Here is a 20,036-nt window from a genome sequence, read left to right as displayed (position 1 = left end):
CTTTTTAAAGCTTCTTTAAAACTTTCCAGGGAAATTTAAACAAATGCCTTCTTCTTCTCTCAGTAACATTCCAAATGGCAGCGAAGAATACCCGAGTCCCTGCACAGATGAGAACAATATTCCCCAATGGCATCACTTAGCAAATGGGCAAATAGGACCCCGACAGCCCTGAAACACCTTAAAGGCATTATATTGTCACTTCAGTCTTCCTCTATCATAACTCTCCCCATTGCAGAACTACCAAATAACCTCAGTAGTAGTCCAGAAGTAGGAGTGAAAGTGGCATCTAAAAAGTAAGAACTATCTGAAAAATTAGAGAAAAGTAGTTATAATCACAATCCTTTGGTCATTAGCAAGTGTTGCCTGAGGACCACAAATGCAAAGATGAATCTCAAGACTTTACTGTGGCTTTTCATACTTTTCAGTATCTACTGCCAGAAAAAAATTATGGCAGTACCAGCAGGTTGAAATCCTGCACCAAAAAGTGTCCCTGAAGAATTGAGAAATTATATAGAAGTATCCAAATATTAATATGCAAAAACAAATAGGGAATGCCAAGGATGGAAAAGCAGTACTGTGCAACCAAACTAAAAAGGAACATTTGTAAATCAGGAATTCCTGAGTGCCAGGGAAAAATGTAGTTCAGTGGCTTAAAAATCAAGTCATTCATGATCTAACCTTAATCCCCTTCTTTATTTTGTATGTGGATAGGGATTTGAAAAGCTCTATGGCAATTTGATGTTATTTAACAAATAATTATACAGCTTTCATGTTTATTTAACAAGTAATTGAGGAAAGAATGAAGAAACAAAATGGAGACACCATTGCCAAACTAACAAAACCACTTAAATTGAAATGGCCTGAAGCATGAGAAATAGATTTTATTTTGCTTTAACTGGACTAAAGACTTAAACTTATAAACTTTTCGGTTGTGCATCAATGCCTGGAGATATATATAAATCTGATAGATAACCCTCTGAAGAACTTAGGAAAAGATGTTCATGCCTCCATACCACTAGACATCTGGAAGAATTCCATTTCAGGTCAATCCAGAATCTAGGAATGCAGAACTGATTTTCCTCAAATAATGAACTTTTAAAGAATTCTCAACTTTTCTCCTTTTTTTCAGAACACTCTGGGTGTTACCTGATAGTGATTCCCAATATGCAAATCTTCAGACCCTTGAATAAAACTTTGTCATTTAATTCCAGCAAAGATCCATTTATGTGGGGCCGACAAAATTTCATAGCTTTAATTCCATGGGTAAAGGACAGAGATGCTGCAGAACTTCCTACAAGACTCGCAATAGTTCTCTACAACAAGGAATCACTCTGCCCAATATGTCAGCGGAGCCAAGTCAAGAATCCCAACTGTAAATGACTGCTCTGGAATGTCAGGCTCCGTATTTCTCCCCACTGCTTCATTCACTTATGACAAGATAAGCTTCCTGAAGCTTTTGCAGTATGGGACTCTGCCAGTGTTTGTGTACAGGCTGTTTCTCCTCCTTTTGTTCTAGCCCTACCCTTCCACATGTCACCACATGCCAAGCCAGGCCATGATCAGACCCTAAGAAGCTGACTGAACCCCTGGTTTTATCATCCCCCACTGCAGCTCATCTCATCCCCATTCAAGCTCCAGTTATAACACAAAAGGAAGTTTGCATGAAAATAACTAACTATTCTCATTTTTATAGCCTGCTTCTCTGGAACTGGCAGCAAAACTTGGCCTGAAAAGACTAAAAGGTAAAGGAAATTACTGTTACCTAACTGCTGCCAATTAAAATAATGAAGCTTCAAAAACTGAATTATCCACTGTATAAACACACTTTAGATTAGACTCTTGTTTCCAAAATGATCACAGTTCCTGGTCATTTAACAACTAAAACCACGTGGTAAAGAAGTATTGTGAGCTGTCTTGTTTTTGTTTTTGTTTTGTTTTTGTGGGGTTTTTTGGGTTTTTTTGATGTTTTGACCTCGTCTGACCTACCACAAATCACACTCTGCATCAGTATATTCTGAAATGGTCAACATTTCCTGTTTCATTAAAACATTCTTTGTCTGTTAATCTTGTAAATTCATATACATAAAACATATATCCTCATCCACTCCAACCACATCAAACAGCAACCTTCAACCCCAAAGTTGTCACACCCGTTAGGATGGCTACTGTCAAAAAAATAAAAACAGAAAAAAAGAGCAAGGGGTAGGGTAGCTGTTAGGTAGGATGTAGGGAAACTGGAAAGGAAACCTTCAAACCTTTGGTGGATATGTAAAATGGTGCAGCTACTATGTAAAACGGTATGGTGGTTCATCAAAAAACTGAAAAGAATTGAAAGAAGGATCTCAAAGAGATGTTTTATTCACAGTAGTCAAAGGTGGAAGCAACCCAAATATCCATCAAAAGAGATGGATGGATAAAGAAAATATGTATACACATACAATGGAATATTATTCAGTGTTAAAAAGGAAAGAAATCATTCTGATACATGCTACAGCATGGACAAACACTGAGGACATTATGTTAAGTGAAAACAGCCAGTCACAAAAAGACAAATGCCATATGATTCCACTGATACGAAGAAGTAAGTAGAGTAGTCAAGCTCATAGAAACAGGAAGTAAAGGGGTGATTGCCAAGGGCTGGTGGAGAGGAAATAAGGAGTTGTTTAATGGGTATAAAGTTTCAGTTTTTGCAAGATGATAAAGTTCTGTAGATTGGTTATGTAACAATGTGAATATATTTACTACTAAACTATGCATTTAAAAATGGGTTAGATGGTAAATTATATGTGTATTTTATCACAGTTTAAAAACCACAAAGTTGTCAATATTTAGCATCACTTCTAGGTATTCTCTTCTTGTAACCATAAATCAAAATGTTCTACATATTTATAATTTGGTCAATTATTCTTCATCACTTTACTTTCACTCCTGCACAATCTTACCCACCCTCAAAAGTGGATTTAAATACCATCCATACATTGATGATTCCCAAATTTCTTTTTCTAGCCCTGACCTCTCCCCTGACTCCCACTTAATTGTTCCAATCTAACATGGAACACATCTGAAATGAAATTCTTGAGAATACCCACCACACCTGGTCCCCCGAGGATCACTTTATCTCAGAATTCCAACAGGCCAAAACCTTAGATAAGTGGTTTTCAACAGGTCAACTTTGCCTCCCAGGGGACCAAATGTCTTAGACATTTTTGGTTGTCATAGCTTGGGGGCAGGGGAGGGGTACTTCAAGAGTACAGAGGCCAAGGACATAGGTAAATATCCTACAATGCATAGGACAGACATCCTGAACAAAATTTACCTGACCGAAAATGTCTGAGGTGGAGGAACCCCATCTATGAAGCATAGTTGCCTCCTCTCTCTCACACTCTACATTTGATTAATCAGAAATTCTTCTTAGTATCATCCACAAAACAAGCCCAGAATCTGTTTATAATCTGTTCATTAGGCTTTAATCCTATTGCAAATTGCCACGTTCTTTTCCTTAATGAAATAACTTAAACAGCCCTCTGACTGGAATCCACAGTTAGAATGTAAGCATCCAACCTCTGCAAAAGACCCTTCCACAGAGCAAGTTCCTTCCAAGTCCTTACATGCTCTTCACATTCCCCAACTCTTCCCGGTTCACTTCTTCCTGCTTTCCCATTTGCTCCTGTGCTTTGACCACATTGGCCTCTTTGTTCTTCCTCAAACACCCCCCTCTCCAGCCTCCAGGCCCAGTCCTCTAAGCTATCTTAAAAGCGCTTCCACCAAAAGTCTGCAGAAAAATGCTCTTTCTTTTGTCTGGTGTCTGCTTAAATAATACAACACTCAGACCTACTCTGACTACCCAACATTAAAACACACCCTCACCTACACACCCTTTCCACTACTTGTCCTTTATCTTCCTTTCTCCAGAGTGCCTATCACCATCTGTTAATATATGTTGACTCTTACTTGGTATGTCTGTCTCTGCCAACTAGAAGACAAATACTTTTTCTCCACAGCTCTAGTCTCAGCCCCTTGTTGAAAAGATTAGTAAATATTTGTTGACTAAATGATTCCTATCTTTTCCAACTATTTCAGCGTAGAAAGTTATGTAAGGGTTGTTTTGTAAACACAAAATGAAACCATATTATGCATACTGGTCTACCACCTGCTTTGCTACAAAAAGTACCCAAATTCTACAATTGACAGCTTTGATTTTTCATCACAGATATAAGCAGAATCTGGCTTAACCTAATTTTAATGTTTTTACTATATGAAGGTTTATTCTTTTGTAAGAAACTAAATATATTTCTTAATGTAAGGTCCAGAAATGAAGCAGTGAACCTGGACAGTAGTCATTGCCAAGGTCCAGCAGAGCACACAGTCACAGAAGACAATCAAAATCAAACACATTTAAAGCATGCCTATCACCTACTCTATAGATTCAAATTTCAGTCACTCATATACCACTTCCATAATTTTGGTGACATCCTTCCTACATTTTCTTCTTATGAATTCATCTACTTCTTTTACTGAGCTTTCTACAAAGCAATGATTTCTATTAAATCTGGAGTTGTTCTTTATCTAATACACATTAAAATAAATATGGAATTATTAAAATGTAAGACATTCCTTCATATAGTTCTTAATATTTAACACATTGCTAGTGGCTTCTACTTTATAGTCTAAGAAACACAGAACACTTTTCAATTATAAAAAAGAAAACAAAATCCCAAGAGGCTTAGTGCTTCACTTGATGTCAACAGTTAACTAGGATCAAGACTTTCTCAACTTTGTGTTCTGGTTTCATGCTGACTATGGAAAATACATTTTATTTGCAACCTTTAAATAGTCTTCTTTTGTGTGTGACACATGGAAATTATGCTGTGGGTGAAATATAAAGTGAACAGAATTAAAAGTCCCAGATCAGTGAGGATAATTTATTTTGCCATGAGAGGCTTAAACAGAAATACAGTAATTATTATGTAGGGCACTTTGCTGTCACCAAGGTAGTTAGATATGGTTACACAAATGAAGAGTACATCCATTTTTCCAACAGCAGTATTTCTGTTGACAGTATCTTAAAGATCCCAAGGTTTGGCAAGAAGTGTGGAAATATGATTCAAGTCAGATCTTTATAGGGTGACCATATATTCCGAATGAAAAGGAAAATAAACTATCTCCAAGAACAGCCTGTGGTTTACCACTACACCAGTAAAAAATTAATCAAATATCTGTAAGTTAGATTGTTATAATAAATTCCGTTGTTTAGTATAGTTGTAGGGGGAAGAATGTTGGTTAAAATCATTCTTTTTCATTGACTCGCTGTTGTTTTTCTATTTAATTCTCCTTTACTATCTTAAAATAGAGCACTGTAATTCATGCATAAAAGCCCTGCACATCCTTTGTTGAGTTATTCTTAAGTATCTTATTCTGCTGTAGCCAGTTTTCAAGGTAGTGTACATAAATTTATTTACATCGATCAACCTATCTAGGCTCTTATTACTTCTAATAAGTTCTCTGTAGATTATTTAGGATTTTATATGGGGAAAACAAAATTAAGTCTAAGATCTTTTATGCCTTTGATTTCATTTCACTCCACAGACCAGGGATCCTTCAAAACAATACTGAATTCAAGCAGTAATGGTAAAAATTCTTGTCCAATTCCTGTTTTTTAAAGTGAATGCTTCTAATGTCTGGATGAATGAATATAGTTTTTTCTAACTCCTTCAAAATTTCAGGCAATTCACTATCATAATATTCTGTTCAAATGACAATGTTAACTGGAAATTCTTAAGGCCATTACCAGGCTATAATAGACAACAGTTGGGTGATTATGCAAATCACAATAATTCCTTTGTTTTTGCAAAAAAGTGCTGATAATCAGAGAAACCCAAGCAACATACTTTGTTCCCTTGACCTTAGGTAACCAGTCAAGGGTCTTTAACTGAACTTGGCTGGGTCAATCAGAGTCCTTTTAAAAGTTTCTGGGTTGGTTTTTTTGTTTGTTTGTTTGTTTAAGTTTATCATGGGAAAGTAGACACACACTCTCCCTCCAAACAATTTGTCAAGTATAGAGGCAGTGTTTGTGACTTAGCAAGTGGAAGAAGCCAATTAAGAGGATGCAGCTGATAAGCAAAGGAAAGGCAGAGACACAAAGCCTCTTAGAGGCCTCAGAGATGACACGCTGGCTGTTCCTAAAGCCCATATACAGTATGACCCTTTCCACAGATAAATGAGGTGCCTCAGTGTCTCCCCAACCAATTTTCTGTTCACTTTACGAATGAGTGTCCTGGTTGACACACACAATAAGCCATTTTGACAAGAATCCACTAAGAGTGAGACTTCTGTTTTCCAAGAAATTTGATACTAAGTCAAATAGCAAATTTATGAATAATGTGTTATTTTAATTAGTATTACAGCTAAAGTAAAATGTAATAAGCAATTATAATTTTACAAAAAGTTAATATTGGGAGAAATTGGTCAAATAATAAATAGGATTTTTAAAAATTATATGTGAATTTATAATTATTATAATAATTAAATATTATAATTAAAAATCTTTAATTATCTTATATTAATAGTAATTAGATTTGCACTTCCTTCAGTAGTACCTGAGCATTATGACTAAGGTTTACTCACAAAGACAAAAACCTTTTGCTCACTGAATACCTCAAACTCTTATTCCTGAATGTCTGGCTGATGAGCTCACATTTTCCAACAATCCATTCATTGCTTTGTTACATTAACATTTCCCTTCATAATATTTTTTATTGCTGTTTTCTAGTCTACTTTATATTTACTTAGGTTTATTTATTTTGCCCTTAAAAATTAAGTGCTACATCTAGGTCTTAAAAATCTTCTGGGGGATGGTTACACAATGACTTTATATATATTTACCTTTTATATCAAAGTATCTTTAAAACACACACACACATGCCCTGGCTGGCATAGCTCAGTGGATTGAGCAGGGGCTGCGAACCAAAGTGTCGCAGGTTCGATTCCCAGTCAGGGCACATGCCTGGGTTGCAGGCCACAGCCCCCAGCAACCACACATTGATGTTCCCCTCTCTCTCTCTCTCTCTCTCTCTCCCCCTCTCCCTCCCTTCCCTCTCTAAAAATAAATAAAATCGTTACACACACACACACACACACACACACACAAACATGGTTTACACGTGTAGTAAAGACCAGCACGTCCCCAAACCGTACCAGTGAAAAATGATGACTGACGCCAAAGGGTAAATGTATTTTTGAATGTTCCGAGGCAAAATGGAAAGATTTCAATATGATATGCAATTTTTACTCCAAAGTAGAGGCTATAAAACTGGGATGAGTGGCAAAGGCAGGAAGACAAAAGAACTAGAGATGGGAGGAGAGAGCTGCAGAGCACAGGCGCTGCTGCATCTGGGAGCAGGCTCCTGCTGCCCAGGTGAATATTCTCAGTCATGAGTGACAAGAACCTTAACCCCCAAAGACTTATGCCAAAGTAACAAACTGAAAAAGACATTTTCAATTCAGTTTATATCTTAACAGGGGAAAAAAAGGAATGTGGAAGTTCTTTATTCAATGGTCCTATTTTAAACTGACTGCTTTTAAAATAGCACTATGTGGCGGAAAAGTTCCCTTTAAATCCTTCCATACAGTCAAGGTTAAGCTTAAAAAAATAAAGGGGTCTTGGGAAACAGGAAAATATAAAGATTGAATGTTTATTGTCACGTACCCATTTACAAACCTTTAAATCCAGCAATTTGATATATACCCGTAAAACACCAGCTGTGAGAATGGTGTCACAAGAAAAAAATTCATGCTCAAATGTTAAGGAAAATGGTATATAAAAATCCAAACATTTTAAAATTAGCACTCACTCAGGTCCCTCTGCTGATGGCTAGCTATGACAGCAGAACTTACACCAGCACACAAACTTCATTTTATTGGAGAGACTGCAGGCTTCCTTCCAAGTATTCTTTTGCAAGAGCTAATAAGAAGCATGAAAATCGAGTCCCAGTTTTATCTCCTTTATTCCGCTTGTACTCTGGGGTAGAGTGTTAACGAGCGGCAAAATGACTAAAAGGCAACTTTCCAGGACAGGCTTCACTGCCTGACCACTGTGTCAAATCTATTCAGAGATATTTGCATTTATTTATTTTTTACATTATAAATATTTATATTACTAGAGATTAGCACCACGATCTATGGGGAGGCCCTTCCTTTCACAACCCTTTTGAAGAAACTTAATTTTTTCTTTATTTTTTTATTGCTGTTCAAGTACAGTTGTCCCCATTCCCCCACCACCACTTCCCTCCACCCCAGCCATCCCCACAACCCACCTTCAATCCTACCCCTCTTTGGCTTTGTCCATGTGTCCTTTGTACATGTGCCTTGACAACCCTTTGCCCCCAATTATGCCCTCCTATCTCCACTCTGGTTACTATCAGTTTGTTCTTAATTTCAACGTCTTTGGTTACATTCTGCTTGTTTGTTTTTCTGATTAGGTTCCAGTTAAATGTGAGATCAAATGGGATTTGTCTTTCACTGCCTGGCTTATTTCACTTAGCATAATGCTCTCCAGATCCATCCAAGCTGTCACAAAGGTAAGGAGTTTCTTCTTTCTTTCTGCTGCATAGTATTCCATCATGTAAAAGTACCATAGTTTTTGGATCCATTCATTTACTGATGAGCACTTAGGTTGCTTCCAGCACTTGGCAACTGCAAATTGTGCTGCTATGAAGATTGGGATGCATAGGTTCTTTTGAATTGGTATTTTAGTATTCTTAGGGTATAGTTCCAGCAATGGAATTGCCAGGTCAAAAGGCAGTTCGTTTTTAGTTTTCTAAGGACATTCCATACTGTTTTCCACAGTGGTTGCACCAGTCTGTACTCCCAACAACAGTGCACTAGGGTTCCCTTGTCTCCAAAATTTCACCAGCACTTGTTGCTTATTGCTTTATTTATGATGGCCATTCTGACCAATATGAAGTGGTATCTCACTGTGGTTTTAATTTGCATCTCTCTGATGGCTAGTGATACTGAGCATCATTTCATACATCTCTGGGCCCTCTGTATGCCCTCCTTGGAGAAATGTCTGTTCAGGTCCTTTGCTCATTTTTTAATTGGGTTGTTTGTCTTCCTGGAGTGGAGTCATGTGGGTTCTTTATATATTTTGGAGATCAAAGCCTTGTCCAAGGTATCATTTGCAAATATATTTTCCCATACAGTTGGTTCCCTTTTCATTTTGCTGATGTTTTCCTTAGCCGAGCAGAAGCTTTTTACTTTGATGAAGCCCCATCTGTTTATTATTTCCTTTATCTCCCTTGCTCTAGGGGACATATCGGTGAAAATACAGCTACATGGAATATCTGAGATTCCTGCCTATGTTCTCCTCTAGGATTTTTATGGCATCATGACTTATATTTGTCTTTTATCCATCTTGAATTTATTTTTGTATGTGGTGTAAGTTGGTAGTCAAGTAGGTTTTTGGTGGACGCTGTAGAATTTTCTACGTACACTATCATGTCATCCGCAAACAATAACAGCTTTGTTTCATCCTTTCCAATTTGGATGCTTTTTATTTCTTTTTCTTGTCTGATTGCTGTTGGTTAGGACTTCTAATACTATGTTGAATACAAGTGGTAAAAGCAGACATCCTTGTCTTGTTCCTGATCTTAGTGGGAAAACTTTTAGTTTTTGCCCTTTGAGTATGATGTTGGCTGTAGGTTTCTCATACATGACCTTTAATATGTTCAGGTATGCTCAGAGACATTTTTAGAATTTTGACAAACATTTCTAGTTGTTATGAAGGGTCCTTTTTTAGTTATAGAACCAAAAGAAAAAAATCACTAATGTGAACACTCTGAAGTATTTTCTGAAACCCCAGCAATTACCCTATGCAAATCTTTAATACTAAAAATTTTTATTCAAAGAAAGTTTATTTTTCTATTAGACGAATAATCTGAGAAAAGGTAAACAGGAAGCTGTAATAACTCTCAAAACCACCTTTCATTTTTCCGTATGCCTTACTAAATACTATACTCAATTTTGGACAACCAAGATGGTTTCTGAACACCTGAAATATACAAGAATTAAAAAGAATTACAAAAGAGATCAGAACTCTATCTTCCATGTGTTTAAAATTTAAGTAAAAAAAGGAAGACACAGGATATGACAGAACAAAGAGCTGAAAGTCTAGTCTAAAGACCTGACACTGAGTCCTACATCCTCAGCTGTCATTTTTTTTAATCCTTATCCGAGGATGTTTTATTATTTTTTTTTAAGAGAGAGGGGAATGGGGGAGAGAGAGAGAAAAAAACTCAATGTGAGAAACATCGATCAGTTGCCTCCTCCAAACACCCCAACAAGGAATAGAACCTGCAACATTTTGGTATATGGACGACACTCGAATCAACTGTGCAACCTGGCCAGGCTCCAGCTGTCACTTATTAGTGGAATTTATTTTCCTGAATGATACATTCACAGTCTGAGCTCCATATCAGATTGTTGTAAGGATCCAAAAAAGAATATAGTATATAAAAGCACTTTGCAAACTTTAAAAAATACAAATAAGTACTAACACGATTACCAATAAAAATAAAATCCACTGTAGTGGCAATGTGATCTGCCACCTCTCAAGTCTCCCACAGTATTTCACCACACAACTGGAAATCAGGGAAATCATGGAAAGCCTCTCTTGTTCAATAAATGTTAAAATTAGAACTTTGTACATTGAGAACATTGTGATGTTTCTTTTTTAAATTTGAAGTGAAATCACTGTACAAAAAATGTTGGTATACAGGCCAGCATACCTAAAGTTTGTATCTAATAAAAGGTAACCTAAGACACACCAGAAATATAACCCATACTTATGCATATGAAATGTTAAAAGATTGTGCATTTATCTGAGACAAAAATTACTTCACAGATTGTACTGAACCTTATAATAACATCAATGCTGGAAGCATAAATTAATAGCACTTACTATTGGCATATGTGCAATGCAAAAATGTATGGCAAAGATTAAACAAAAAAATCTGTTATCAAAGGAAATAGGAACATGCAGTTTTCTCAACATTTAAAATATTCTTCAATTTCTGAATCCTTGGTTCAAAGACAGGCTAAGAATGACTTAAAATAGGTTTACTCAACATTTTTGGCTTTCACATGCCAAAATTTGATATGGGAACTATCAATAGATTGATGGATTAAGTTTTTGCTGAAGTATAATATGTGCCTGTTTAAAGGTGATAAAGAATATGAAGATTAATCTAATTTCAACACTTACAATGTATCTGTGTTCTTCCTTACTTTCAGTAAGATATTGAAATCATACATCTAAAGCACTTAGTAGAGCATGATATTATTATTATGCCATTTTTATTTACAGCAGTCTTAGTTTGGTATCTTATGGATTATGTAAAGGCTCTGAAGCCCAAAACCTGCGTGTAGACCCTGGTATACCGCATATTATCTGTATGCCTTTGCTATTCCTTAAAATGGGTATATTAATAGCATACATCTCAGAGTTACTGTGCAGGTTAAAGTATTATAGTTAAAAATATATAATTACTGTAGTAGTGCCTGGTACCTTGAAAATGCTTAGGGTCAACTGTTATCATCTACAGCAGTGCTTCCCGATACTTACCACCTGGCTTGAATTATATTTTTAACACATTTCAAGTGTTAAAAATATAGCCTCAAATGACTAGTGTCTAATGTACTGGGCATCACAGATATACATATTTTAAATCTCTTGAAACTCATAACAGCTCAAAATCTTGTATCAATAACCAAGTAACTTACGTTTCTGACACTTTTCCTTTTTTAAAAAAAATAAAGCTCTATAAAAGTATTTTGATTTTGCCCCCTATTAACATTTACCTAGTTCTGCTTATGCTTTTAAAAAAGTACAAAAAAGGAAAACAGAAGTTCTAATACTCTTATAAAAGAAGTAAATATTAAGGTTATAAGTTTCTCTTCCCAGTCTCTCGTGACTTTTTGTTCCAAGGTATTTAATTACAAGACACCTAGCCCATTTCAGGATAGTACTTTCAGTATCTGAGGATTTAAAAAGAAAAAATAGACCTCTGGCCAAGATGGAGGAATAGGTAGATACACTTTGCCTCCTTGTGCAACCAAAAGAAGGACTACAACAAACTTAAAAACAAAAACCACTAGAACTGCCAGAGAATCGGACTGTATGGAAGACTGGCAACCAAGGAGTTAAAGGAGAAACACTCATCCAGACCAGTAGGAGCAGCAGAGGCAGGCACAGGAGGCAGGGGCGGGAGCAACAGGGGCAGACCAGTAGGAGCAGCAAGGCAGAGAGGACACACAGTAAGGCTGTGGCTGGAGGACCAGGTGGGTGAGGCTATGGCTAACAGACCAGGGCAGGGAAGGGGGCAGCTAGCAGACTGGGTGGTCCCACATTTGCAAGCGGATAAATTGGGAGGAACAACTGGGGAGCAAGACAGACCATACAACCCAGGGTTCCAGAGAGGGAAAAGAAAGCCTTAAAGCCTCTGGCTATAAAAACTTGTGGCTTGCTGTGGTGGGAGAAACTCCCAGCCTCACAGGAGAGTTCCTTGGAGAGACCCACAGAGTCCTAGAATGCACACAAACCCACCTGGGAATCATTACCAGAAGAGCTCAATTTGCTTGTATATATTGGGGGAAGTGACTGAAAGCAGGGCAAAGGCTGAGCAAGAGGCGTTGTTCTCCTTCTGACCCCTCCCCATATACAGTGGCACATACTGTGCCACAACGCAGTGATGTGGCTTGCCCAGCCCTAGCAAATACCTAAGTCGCCACCCCTTACAACATAACACATGAGCCGAAACAAAGAAATATAGCCCAAATGAAAGAGCACATCAAAACTCCAAAAACAGACCTAAGCAATGAGGAGATAGCAAACCTATCAGATGCAGAGTTCAAAACACTGGTAATCAGTATGCTCACAGGAATGGTTGAGTATGGTCACAAAAATAGAGGAAAAAATGAAGGCTGTGTAAAGTGAAATAAAGGAAAACGTACAGGGAACCAACAGTGAAAGGAAGGAAACTGGGATTCAACTCAATGGTTTGAAGCAGAAGGAAGAAATACACATTCAACCACAACAGAATGAAGAAACAAGAATTCAAAAAAATGAGGAGAGGCCTGGGAACTTCCAGGACAACTTTAAATATTCCAATATCCGAATCATAGGGGTGCCAGAAGGAGAAGAGGAAGAATAAGAAATCAAAAACTTATTTGAAAAAACAATGAAGGAAAACTTCCCCAGTCTGGCAAAGGAAATAGACTTCCAGGAAGTCCAGGAAGCTCAGAGTCTCAAAAAAGTTGGACCCAAGGAAGCACACCAAGGCACATTATAAGGACATCACCCAAGATTAAACATAAGGAGAGAATTTTAAAAGCAGCAAGGGAAAAGGAGACAGTTACCTACAAAGGAGTGCCCATAAGACTATCAGCTGATTTCTCAAAAGAAACCTTGCAGGCAAGAAGGGGCTGGAAAGGAGTATTCATAGTCATGAAAGGGAAGGACCTACATTCAAGATTACTCTATCTAGCAAAGCTATCATGTAGAATGGAAGGGCAGATAAAGTGCTTCCCAGATAAGGTCAAGTTAAAGGAGTTCATCATCACCAAGCCCTTATGATATGAAATGTTAAAGGGACTTATCTGAGAAAAAGAAGGTAATAAAAAATATGAACAGTAAAATGACAACAAACTCCCAACTATCAACTGAACCTAGAAAAAAGAAAAGAAAAAAAAAGAAAAGAGAAAAGAAAAAAAGAAAAGAGAAAAGAAAAGAAAAGAAAAGAAAAGAAAAGAAAAGAAAAGAAAAGAAAAGAAAAGAAAAAACAAACTAAGCAAACAACTAGAACAGGAACAGAATTACAGAAATGGAGATCACAAGGAGGGTTATCAGTGGGGAGTGGAAGGGCAGAGAATGGGGAAAAAGGTACAGGGAAAAAGAAGCACAATTGGTAGGCACAAAATAACAGGGGAAGGTTAAGAATAGTACAGGGAATGGAGAAGCCAAAAAACTTACATATACCACACATGAACATGAACTAAGGGGACATGGGCTAATACTGGTTGCAAGAGGTGTGCAGGGTGGAGAGGAATAAAGGGGAGAAAAAATGGGACAACTAATAGCCTAATCAATAAAATATACTTTAAAAAAGAAAAAGAAAAAATAGAGTAATCTGGGCACTGAATAAAAAGAATATAAATCCCGGGAAACCTAAAGCAAATGTGTAAACCTACACATGTCAATGGTCAAATGTGAATGTTAAACCTTGGAAGTGATCATAGTTTAGAAATTTTTTCTTATATTAATCAAAATGAAAACCACAAGAAATAAGTGCATCTGTATAAATTCTTCAAGATAAACATAAGCTAAAATATTATGAAGTTGAGGCTTCCTCAATTGGTGATAAACACATAGCTTAAAAAACAACAAAACAAAAACTACATTGGCACACATACACATATATGTCAAGGTTAGGGACTCAAAGTGGTCAGAAAGTAAAGGGCCCCCAGGCAGGGGCAGAGGAGTAGCACAGGGTAGATAGATGATTTGGAACCTCTCTCCTGAAGAAAACTCACTGAGCCCACATCCTGTAAATTTTTCCTATTTAATACTGTCCTACAATCCTTCCACAGTGATGTGAATAAATGGCACTTAAGCAAGCTGTCCAAATAGCTTTCTCCTGGTTCTCCTACTGATCTAAGTCTTTGTTGATTTTACCTGATCTAACCAAACTCAGGACTCCCATACCTCAGGGCTCAATCCTCCCACCTTTTCTCTTATGTCTGTGCACACACACAGGCTGGGTGATCTCATACATCCCCATAGCTTCAAATACCCTCTCCATGTTGACAACTTCTAAATTTGTATCTCTAGTCCCATCTGTTACCCGAACTCTCCGGACCTCTATATCCAGCTCTCCCTAGGCAAGGTTACTTAGATATCCAATAGGCATCTAAAGAGACTCAAATGTTTAACTATTTCTTCCCCATCTCCTTCATTTCAATTAATGGCAACATCTATGAGCTGCATTATTTTTTCTTTTCAGCATTTAACCACCATCAGACATAATTTGTTTAATGCCTGTTTTTTCCCAATGGAATGCAAGCTGCATGAACAGGTATTTCTGTCACAATATGTACAGGCTAGAAGGGACTAATTTAGGCTGTGTGGACATGCAGGCCCCCAGAGGAGATGTGTGGGGTAGAATCCGAAAGACAAGATGAAGCCAATGGGAGGATGTGGATCAGGATGTTCAAGGGAAGGACATAACAAACGCAGAGGTCTAAATCCAAAAGAAGCATGGAGGGACACATTAGGAGAAACTGAAGCCCCTGTGGCTGGAGAACAGGGAACCAGGGAGAGTGGTGAGACGGGAGGAGTGAGGAGAAGAGTGTGGTCCCAGGAATTCAGGGAGAGGAAATGGGGAGTTCAAAGGCCTGGAGGCAAGAGAGTCAAAATCAGTATATTGATACAAACAACAAGAGGTGACCCAGATGTCTCCCAGAAAGCCTCAAGGGATCATCTCATGCTTCCTTCGGTGGTTCTGTTGGTATGTAACTATTTGTTAGTAACTGAAAAAATTTTTCCTACCACTTTTTTGTTGCATTAAAAACATGCCTTTTTAGTTGGCCTTAGTAGAATTATTTTTAAACTCCAAGTTAATAAGCTAAAAGGAGGTTCCATTTTTTAAAAAAAAGTCAATGTTTCTTTGGGCTCTTTTTCTGCAAATAGCCTTTATGTTACCCTGATGATATATATCCATTTTACCAATAACAGTAAATCATTGGAGACACGAGAATTTGTTTAAACTGTTGAGAGTTCTCTCTCATCTACTTGAGTTTTTATTTCTCTTTACTCACTGCTCTGACATACATAGGTTTTGGTCAGATTTAACAATATAAGTCATGATTTATCACTGAAAAAAAAAGCAATGATTAAATGGCTTTATAATCAATTACAGAACTCCTTTACACTTTCCTAGTATATAGACTTAAAATATTCTACTGATAGGGGACTTAAGAGTTGGAAAATTTTAGTTTAAGTAATAACTAATAAGCTTAGTAACCATTGCATGTAAAAGCTTTTGTTCCAGGAACTGAGGTATGACCCAGCCTGACTCCAGACCATAAGCAGTTCCACCTTTGTTCCTCAGGAGGACTGTAAGCAATTCAAGATGGTATCTGAGCGACTGTACTCCAGGGTGAGTATGGGGTGAGATGACCACCACCCAGGACACAGCTAAAGACCACTGCCTGGGGCACAGCTTAAGACCACCTAGGACACAGCTCAAGACCACCACCTGGAGCACAGCTAAGGACTGCCTAGGGCAAGAATGCTGGAGTTGTTTTTTTTTTTTGATCCAATTAACTCCTCCCTGAATTTCAAAACCCCTCACCACACCTTGTTTATTTCCTGCTACAAAAACCTTGGCCTGGAAAGAAAAGACAAGATGGTCTATTAGGGTATGAACCCACGATTTTCTCAAATTGCTGGCCATCTGAATAAAGTGCCCATGAAGATTCAATCACTGTCTCTGCTTACTGGGTTTGGTCAGCACCTCACAGGTGCTGACAGGCACCTGAACTCTGGTGTCTTTTTCAGTTTCACTACTTCCAAAATGAAGTATTAACTCTTCAGCACATCTTTATATAAAATCTGCTACCAGATATTCCTTCAGTTGTAATAACATCATATGACAGGAGGTATTGATTAATTCACTCAAATATTTAGATTTGTGTGTTTACGGATTACTTTTATAGAATCTTTGTGGAAATGCAATCTACTAGGCTTTTATCTGTAAAGATTTTTCTCATTATTTTGCATTCTTTACTTTAGGCCTTTTCTGAAACAACAGGAAAAACAAGCAAAACCCTCAATATGACTTCACTTGTAAACACAGAATTTCCTTCTTGCCCCAACATGAGAAACATGGCTGAAAGCAAAAATGATAATCTTTGAAACACTAAGAGTTAGTGATCTAACCTCCATCTCCATTTCTTATAAGACACTGTATCCCATCCCTCACCCATTTCTTCTCCTTGGCCATGGTCTTCTATCCTGTCATCATATTGGATGTCTCAAGAGCCTGCTCTTAAAACATCCAGACTTCTGAGCTCTGCCTTCTTGATTCCTGAGGCCTGCCTTCCTCCTCAGCCACATCTTAACTTCATTATCTGGACCAGTTCCATTGCCAACTTCAGTATTCAAATTTCACTCCTGCTCACAATGCCCATGTCCTCTCTTAGAATCTCCTCTGTCTCTAGTGAACCTTGAGACATATGAGCATATGAGACAACTCGCCAAGCTCACCCTTTCTGCTTTCTAAGGCTCTCAGTACCCTCCTCCTATCTCAGTTATCCTTATATTCAATAAGGACCCATTGTCTTGTTACACAAATCCATGTGCCCATAATCCAGAACCATGTCTTTGTCTGCCAACCACCAACTTTAATCTGACCTCCTAACTACTCTTACTACTCACAGTCCAAGGTTCTGCACATTGCTAGACAAATCTATGAGAGAGCATGATAACTTGTCTTTACTTGACATATTTATAAAGTCTAACTTCAGTAACTACTATTGGTGAGTAGTCCCTTTTTTCTTATATAACAGGGAAAATTTTCTTGTATACATGTCCCCGAATGTTCTAAACTATTTCTACAAACTCCTCTCACAGCAAAGGACCGTTCCTTCCTAACACTATTACCCCCCTACCCAACCAACAGTGCAAAGTTCTATATTGAAACCAGCCCTTTCCTCCTTTTCTCCCAGCTCCGAGGAAGAGCATTTCCCCTGGCGTCTATAGGTCTCCTCAGTGCTATAAGAACATTCCTTTGGCTCCCTTTCCCCTGTATGCTACAATGTACTTTCCCATATTCTTCATACTAATACATTTTTCTAAAATTATAGTTCATGCTAGTTGGTTTATCGCTCTTCTGAATTATTTGCATGAGATTTGAATCACACCCTCCCTCAACCCAGAACTATATATTCCCCTGGCTTCCATGCCATTTCCAGCTCTTTATTTACACGTATCTCTAACCATTCTTTTCCTCTTTCTGTCAGCATCTCCTCTTCTGGGCCATATGTACACATACTACCCACCTCCCCACAGAACTTGGGCTTCAGTTGTGTAACCTCAGAAAGTTGGAGTAAGCATTATGTATAAAACACTTTAAAGTGTCCTATTTAGCCTCAAGACTCCAATCAAAGTCACCTCCACAGAAAAATCTTTCTCTGATCTCCCCAGAATGGGTCAGTGAGTCTCCCATAATGGCTTATAGGTGTCCAGTACAGGTTGTATGGTATGGCTTGCTCTCTGATAATGGGACCAGACCCAGGGTAGGCTGATGTTTCCTAAAAAATATGGTTACCACCTCTCCCGATATTTCTTCCACAGCTTACCTCTTTGTCAACATGGCCACCAAATTAATTGCTCCTAAATCCCATATTTATCTTTTCATTTTCTATTCAAAAACTTCTAGCAATTATTCTACAGCCTGTAACAAACACCAAAAGCTCTTGCCCAGCTCTTAAACCCCGCATATGGCCAAAACTACCAATCTTCTACTAATACCTTCTAAGAACTATCTTCCTTATCCTACAAATATATACAGCACTTTCTCCTACCTTGTAGCCTCTACTCAGGCTCATTTATTTGATTGCCACATCCTTGTCCTGTGATTCTTCCCTGGCTCAGGCAAAGCTTCCTGTGAGTCAAGGCCACCTTAAAAATATCTTCCTCAAATTGCTTTCCCTTATCCATTTAGCAAAATGATGCCGAACTGTACTGCATTTCTAGCACATCTGGTCCACACTTATATTTTTTTATATGTCCATATAATCCTCTAACAGGACAGTGAAGTACAGTGAAACCAAAGATGATGTCGTAAGGAAGTGTATAACCTTCACTGTAACTATCAGCATCTTCATCACCAAGTTGTTAATAAATGTTAATAAATAATTAACATTATGTGCCAGGTGATACTACAAATGCTTTACAACAATTTTTGGGGTATATCAAGCTATTTTTTTCCATGTACATATGGAAAGACTCATAGACAGGGCCGTTCACAGGAATTTGAACACAATGGGTATAACATTGTATTTGCGAATGGATAAATGTACTGCTGATAACCAAGCATTGATACTGTCACAAAAATTAATTCATCAACCTAAAGTGCTTTGCCCATTTTTCCCAGCCCAGCAAATCCATCCAGTCTTCAATACCCAATTCAAATGTGGCCTTTTCAGAAGAGCCTCCTGCTAACGCCTTGGCAAAGTTGGTTGCTCCCTCCATGAATTGCCTTGAACATTTATAATATGTCTTTATTATAATGGTAAGGTTATTTAGGAGTTTGCTCAGTTAGAGTGGGTTTCTCAATGGCAGTTTGTTCACTATTTTTAACTCTCATAAAAATTAACTGGAAAGCAAAATGAATGTAATCTGCATCTACAAATGAAATAGAAATGGCTTATCTTATTTGCAGTATTTGACAATCATACAATTTTTTACTAACATTTAGTACATGCATCAGATTATAAGGTCTGATATGGCTAAGTCTACTTCAGAAGGTCTATTCTTTATTTTATTTTTAACTAAGCAAAGCATTATTAAGAAATGAGTCACAGACTTACCAGTCTTCTCCTTTCTTCTTCTACTGTGATGAGTAGTCTTGCAAATTCTTTTAGTGACTGAGCTATTTAGAAGACAAATGTTAAAAAGAAGCATTAACTTTTTTTCATTGCTAATATCTAACCGCACAGGTATATACATTACAATAAACTACTTATAAATTTGTTTATATTCTATGGGTTTATGTTTTTATAAGCATAACACAGTATACACAACAGAATCTCAATGGCTAACAGCTATAGGTAAGAGATGATTGAGTCTTACAAATCGAAGTTAAGCACATATCAAGTATAATATTTTTTTCTTTAAAGATACTAGGGGAATATAGTTTATATACTTAAAATATGACTCACATTAATAAAAAGAAGTACAGTACTGGAATCACTTCTAA

The 20,036-nt window shown here is 37.5% G+C and overlaps 1 protein-coding gene across 1 annotated transcript in view; it reads right to left on the bottom strand.

Annotated features, from left to right (window-relative positions):
• The window catches only part of ARHGAP42 (Rho GTPase activating protein 42), a 244,395-nt gene that overhangs the window by 136,456 nt on the left and 87,903 nt on the right, over positions 1 to 20,036 (bottom strand). Inside the window, exon 3 of the mRNA XM_028516368.2 lies at positions 19,648 to 19,709. Within this exon, the coding sequence (XP_028372169.1) occupies positions 19,648 to 19,709 (62 nt within the window). The remainder of the gene's footprint in view (positions 1 to 19,647; positions 19,710 to 20,036) is intronic.

The sequence above is a fragment of the Phyllostomus discolor genome, chromosome 6, assembly GCF_004126475.2.
Source record: "Phyllostomus discolor isolate MPI-MPIP mPhyDis1 chromosome 6, mPhyDis1.pri.v3, whole genome shotgun sequence".
Lineage (NCBI taxonomy): Eukaryota > Metazoa > Chordata > Mammalia > Chiroptera > Phyllostomidae > Phyllostomus > Phyllostomus discolor.
The sequence above is the reverse complement of the archived record's forward strand: the minus strand, read 5'-3'. Positions and strand labels throughout refer to the sequence as shown.